A 6,636-nucleotide genomic window follows, 5' to 3' on the forward strand; every position below is an offset into this window, starting at 1 on the left:
GAAATCAACGCACATCCTCCAGTGACCATTTGCTTTCTTTACCATGACCACGTTGGCTAACCATTTTGGATAATCACAAGGCTCAATGAACCCAGCTTCCATGAGCTTGTCCACCTCTTCTTGGATTGCTTGATTCTTCTCCGTGGAGAAGCTTCGCTTTTTCTACCTCACAGGCTTGATGTCTTCTTTCACATTCAGCCTGTGAACCATCACTATCGGGTCAATTCCTGGCATCTCGTCTGCTGAGAATGCAAAAATGTCCTTATTCGCCCTGAACAGCTCTATGAGGTGCACTCCCACTCCAGGGTCAATGTCTTTCCCAATTTTTACCGTCCTAAAGTTGTCGCCCTCTGTGAGCTCAACAGTTACATGCTCCCCGTTGAGCAGCGACCTGATTATCTCTTGCTTTGCGAGCTCAAAGTTTTCCATTGCCAACTTCTGTTTATCCTTTTCCTTGTGGTACTCTTCTCGCTTCCTTTTTCTTGATTTCTTTTCAGCATGCTCACTGGACCTTGGCTCTGAGCCTAGTTATTTTCCGGTCCTAGCTGGCTGCTTTAGGGCTGTAATATAGCATTGTTAAGCTGTCTTTTGACTCCCCTGAGCTTTGCGGATTGCCCATCATTGGTTGTTTATGCCATGACAAGGTGATAGGTGGATACCACTCCGCCTATTTTATGAATAAGCGGTCTTTCCACGATCACATTGTAGGGTGATGGGGAGTCGATTACCAAGAATTCAGCTCGAACATCACGTCGCTTTGACCTCTCTCCGACTTGGAATGAAAGCTCGATTATGCCCTCAAGAATCAGTTCGGACCCGTTGAACCCGGTGACTTCATAGCTCACCCTTTTTAGGTCTTTTCTATCCAGTTTTAACTCTTTGAATGCACTAATGTATATGATGTTGGCTGAGATGCCACTATCTATTAGTACTCTATCCACCTCCCAGTTTGTGATTCTCATTGTCACTACCAGAGGGTCGTCATGAGGGTAGATTATGCCTTTCTGGTCATACTCGTCAAATATAGCCCGTGGCTGCGGGGGAAGTGGTGGCCATCTACGCTTCTCATTGTAATTTATCTGGTGGATCATTGTTCGCAAGTCAGCCCTTTCTCTATTCATGGTTCCATCATGTACTGGTCCACTATTGATTACATACACCCTGCCCTCCGGCTTGCTGTCTCGGTTTCTGCCCTCAGCTGGGCCTTTGTGACATCCTCTGCGGTCATGGCCAGACCTGTCCTCTTCCTTTCTCCTAGAGGAGTCAGAATGTAGCTTGAACTGGTTCAGGTATCCTCTCCGGACCAAGTCCTCTATGTTGTCATTCAAGTGTGTACATTCATCAGTGGTATGCTCATGGTCCTTGTGGAAGTCACACCACTTGCTAGGATTACGGTTTCTATTCACCATCTTGGGTGGTCTCTGCCACTTATCATCAGGCTTGTTCACGCTGAAAATATGGGACCTCGAATGAGTGAGCAGGGTGTATTGATCAAACCTTCTACACCCGCCTCCTCGTTTCTGGTTTGATTTTCTTACCCCCACCGCCCTGTTTGCATTCCTGCGACCTTGTTCAACTTTGCTGTGCTAATCCACCCTGGCTGTATTTTCTGCTCGGGTATCTTTAGCCCGCTTAACTGGGTCACTTGGTGATTTTCTATTCAGCATTGCCCTGTCGGTTTCATCTGCTTTTATGAACTCATGCGATTTTCCCAACGCTTCAGCCAACATTTTAAGGCTTTTTCGTCCCATATATGCTCTAAACGGTGAGCCCGACAATGAGTCGCTCTGCATTGCTAGCAGTGCTACTTCCTGGCTCATATTTAGGATGGTTGTTGCCTCTTTTTAGAATCTGGTGATGAACTCCCTTAGGGGCTCATCTTTTCCTTGAACCAGTGACATAAGCTCGATGGTCATTTCTGTACGATTCACCAGGGTGACAAAGTGCTCCATGAACATTCTTTTCAACCGATTATAGGAGTAAACGGATCCTTTCAGGATGGCTCCGTACCACTCAGCCGCCAACCCCTCCAAGGTCGGTGGAAATGCCTTACACCAAACTGAGTGTGTCACAGTGTACATCACCATGTGATTCTCGAATGCCGAAACATGGTTCTTAGGTGTTGTGGTTCCATTGTACTTGCAGCTGGGCATCTTTATTTTCTCAATCAGCTCTTCTAAAATCTCCCTGCAATATGGGGAATCATCTAGAATAACCTGGATTCGTGCTCGCTTTTCCCTGTCCAGACCTGGTCCTCGCTCGGAGGCTGGTGACCTGCTGCGTGCGACGCAAGTCTCTGGGTTGCCCTTATCTTGGGCTGACTTTTCTACACTCCACTCTCGGTTCAGGTTTCGAGCTTCTAGTTCCAGCACCTTCTTGCTCAGCTGGACCAGCTCTTTCTTCTCCGGGGGGAGAGTTATGGGTGGCGCCTTCTTTACGGCTGGGCTCTATACATGTAGCTAATGGTGAGGAGCCTGTCCCTTTACCGAAATTGGTAAGGACTGCTGTCATGGCTGCCAACTGCTCTTTACTGCACTGAGAGAGGTTCTGCAGGATGGCATATTGACGGGCTGTGGTTGCTAGGTTACTGGTGTTGAGATGATGGGTTCGTTGTTCGCGCCTGACAATGGCATTCTAAACTTAAAAGAAGAACTAGACCCTATCGGATCTACTGGCTTCGCTGCTGCTTTGGTTGCACTAGACGACAAATCCAGTGGTGTTTGGCTGGCTTCGTTAGCCTTAGAGACTGGTGTTTGTACAGCTTCCTCTCCGGCCATGGCGGTCTGTCAACTAGTCCCTTGCTCAGCTGGTGAACCTCAGGTTAGATGATCCTATCCCCTCTTTCTAGCGCCAATTGTTCTAGGTGTGGATTCAAGGATTCTGCTGGCACGAGATGGGTCTCGTTGATGACCTGCGCAAGACGGAACACGTGAACTGCCCTCGGGGGTGGCTCGAGGAACCCCCCTCCGATGCTTAAGTTAGAATGTGTTTAGAGAGAGAAAGTGTACTTTAGGGAGATGTATAGAGTAATGATTTGTGTGTCTAACCTTTTTTCCGCTGTACTTTATCCTCTATTTATAGACGTACGATCTCCTTTGTAGAGAATCATACTTGGTCAGCCTGCGGGCTGACTCTGTTGGCTAAGGAGCCCCTCGACTACTCTTCCAGCGGTGAGTGCGCACCCCAGGGGCCAGTCTGGGAGCCCGGTGATAGCTCAGCAAGAGCTATCCTATACACTTGGGTTAACATTTTAGGCTATGTGGTCGCCTGTAGGATGAAGGGTGTAGAGCCTTGCTTTGTGGCATTCGCCTCTATGCATTACTTGAGTAAAGCTCCCAAGTCAGCCGGACCCAGCTGGTATACTTGGAGTTGTAACAAAGGTTACATGATGACTCTGGGAAAGAGTCTAAGTGGAAAGATTGGAAAAATAAATTTTACATCATCTCTTTCCCAGACACCACCCGGAACAAGAAATTTAACTCTTGGAGCTAGAATCCCTATCTTGTTGGCCAAAAAGCAATTCTCCCGTCTGTATCTGATGAAGGTTGGGATCAGATTTTGACGTTTGGGTTGTTTAAGGTTGACGTTAAAACTGTACAAGAGGGGTCTGAGAGGGAGATTTTCTCAAATAGTTATATCCCTAGGTTTTAATGGCTTAGGGATCCCTTTTTCTTGGCCGCTTGTGGCCTGAGCACAGAAAAAGGAAAAGGTAGGCAGCCGGATGAGTGTTTTGTAGAGCATCTTAAAATTTCTTGTTTGTTTTGCTAACTACCCAATTGGTCTTTTTGCAGAAAAAGCTATGTCTCAGCTTAAGCCCAACAAGAAGCCCGAAAACTCAGCCACCGCCTACCGTCAAATGATCTAGCAAAAAAGCCAGATCTTCAAAAAAGATCAGCTGGAGCATGTAAGCTCTTATACATTCGGTTAATTTGCCTTGGACTTATTAATTACACAATTTTTGCTAAGTGATTTTTTTTGTTTCTTTTTTTGTTTTACAGGAAGGATCCGTTAAGCCGCTAGTTCTGCCGGCTATGGTCCTGAGGCCCCCCAAGCGGCCTTCTTCTAGAGAGGGGTAGACGCCCCAAAAGCAAAGGAAGACGATTGCTCACAAACCTTCTGCGAGCAAATCTGACTCCTACCCCCCAATCGGCGGTAAGTCGCCGGCTACTATGGCTGCGCTAAAGCAGGCGGAGGAATCTAAGTCCTCAAAGGACAGGCCTCCTATTGGTGCTGCCGACTCTCCAGGCTGTCTTTCCAGCAGGTGAAAAAAAAACATCCAGGACCTGGTTGTGATTCCATGTACCACCGCCTTTGACCCTTTGCCTTACCCTTGTAAGGTTAAGACTTATAGCCAGTCGCCGACCAGTTCTGAATCCAGCAGGTTTATTGGTCGGATCTATGCCAACCTCTCACCAAATGTTGCATGTGTAGATGCTCCTCAAATGCCGGATGTACGGCAAATAGCTAAGGACATGCTCAAGGTTGTCTCTGCTAAACAGTGTGACTCCATTAAGGGATTCGGCTCCCTCAACTTCGACGCCATTTCGGCGAATCTGGCCGAGGTAAATTTCTCTTAAGTTAGATTATTTTTCAAATTTTTTCTTATCCAACTACATATTAACCGCCTCTTCTTTTGACCGGATGTAGGCTATGTTGAGAGTGAATGGTCTTAAAAAACCATTCAACGACAAGCAGAAAGATGTAAGGGCTGCCAACCAAAGGGCCGCTTCCAATCTTGACAAAGCGATGTACGATGTAAATAAGACTGAGTTACTGACTCAGGATATCCTGTATTTGCAGGCGACTTCAAATTTGCAAGTCAAGAAAGATTTGGAGGCGGCCTAAAAGAAGGTAACTTAGCTGAAGGCGGAGCTGAAGACGGCCAGGACTGAGCTTGGCAAGCTACACGATGTTAGCAGGGACACAAAGAGTTAAAAGCGCCAAAATGAGAACTTGCTGAAGAAGCTTGCCAACCAGGAAAAGCAACTCATGTCCAAGTGGGCTGCCCGGGCTGAAGAGGAGAAGCGGCTGCTCATAGAGGAGAATGAGGTTGACTGCGTCACTCGGATGAAGATGGCGTGGAAGTCTCTCTTCCCTAAGGACGATTACTCCGTCTGGGAGTATTATTATGAGCAAGACACAAATGAGCTTGATGGGCAGATGGACCTGGAGGCTGAGGGCAATAGGGTGGAGGTCCAGGATGAGGACGAGGATGAGGAGCAAAATGAACAACATTCGGCCAACGAAGAAGATGTGGCTGATGAGAATGAAGCTGAGTCCTCTCCCAGAGCTGATTGAGTTTTTATGTTTTTTCTGCGGCCGGATGGCCATTTCAATTACATTTCTGGCCTGCGTGCCGAGTATCTCTTGTTTTTACCGACTGAGGAGTCGGGTTTACAATTTACTTGTTTCCCCCGGTTTTATTCCGGGTAACAATTTGTTATTGTACTTTGGCTGGTCAAGGGGTCAGCTTTTTTAATTATGAATCATCCGACAATCTGGTCGGTTTTCTTTAAAAGTTGTGTTTAAAAGTTATGCTTTTTAAATGATTGCATCTTATTTGATACAGGCGATATACCGGGTGTTTTTGCCCCTGGACGACTGTATGCATGGGTTTAAGAGTGGGTTGATTGACTTGGTAATTTTTGATACTTAGATATAAGTATCAAAAATTTCCAAGTCAATCAATCACTATGGTGATTGCCCAAACCAAGCGTACAGTCGGCCACTAAGCATCCGGTGATTTATACAAGCGGTCTTTGACCTTTTCTAAGTAGTTGGATGGCTATTATGCTCGAGCCTTAGCTCTTGTATTCTAGCCATTTTCCCCAAAAGGAGCAGGTGGGCCAAAATATTCCATCTACTTTCGCCCTCTTTCTTTGCTTTGTTGCAAGTACAGACGGCCTTATAGCGCTGAGATATTCCAGGCGGTCTTATTGACGCCGCTTGCCCCGTTTCAAACGGGTTCTTAGGGCGTACTTGACCCACCTAAGCTTTTCAATCCAGACGACTATGAGTGAACCAATTAGGCTAATAAGTCTTGGGCGCCTGTGCATATTAGAAGCAATGAGTCATGTTAATTGAAATTACACTTACTGCATCAAAAGCACCCGGATGTATTACAAACGGGTGAACTGCCTACCCTAATGCGGAGTAGTTACTATCCAATTATATACCCATCCGTCAATCCCATTGGGAATACTTCGTATAGGCTAATAATTTCAAGCCGTAATCTAAGTAAGGGCTTTATGCAGGTTCCGGATGTATTATTAGACACAGCCTCTTTCAAAGTCCGATTGTGTTCCCTTTAGATCACTTTCGTCAGATAGCTATGAGTTGACCAATTTGGTCGTTCAATCTTTGCCGTCTGTATGTGGTTGTAGAGCACTTTTTCACCCGGATGGGATTTAATCTCTGCAACGATTCTGCCCGGATGGGCGCCGCCGGACGCCTTACTCATGTTGGAGTAGACGAATTTATAAAATAAACTATCATCCGTCCATTGGCCTCACGTATCTTATACATCTGTTTAGCTACTAAGTTTTTAACTTAGTTTATCATCCGGTCATTGGCCTCGGGTTTCTTGGTTATTGGTTTAAATTAATTTTTAACTTAATTTAAATTTAGTTTATTAAA

The 6,636-nt window shown here is 46.0% G+C and overlaps 1 protein-coding gene across 1 annotated transcript; it reads right to left on the reverse strand.

Annotated features, from left to right (window-relative positions):
• Window positions 1-629: 629 nt before the first annotated feature.
• LOC145588599 (uncharacterized) lies at window positions 630-1,409 on the reverse strand. Its single transcript, XM_081645226.1, has one exon. It carries the CDS (start codon window positions 1,407-1,409, stop codon window positions 630-632), a length of 780 nt encoding a protein of 259 aa, XP_081501352.1.
• Between the last annotated feature and the right edge of the window lie 5,227 nt (window positions 1,410-6,636).

This window comes from Chenopodium album, chromosome 17, assembly GCF_948465745.1.
Source record: "Chenopodium album chromosome 17, dcCheAlbu1.1, whole genome shotgun sequence".
NCBI classification, from domain to species: domain Eukaryota; kingdom Viridiplantae; phylum Streptophyta; class Magnoliopsida; order Caryophyllales; family Amaranthaceae; genus Chenopodium; species Chenopodium album.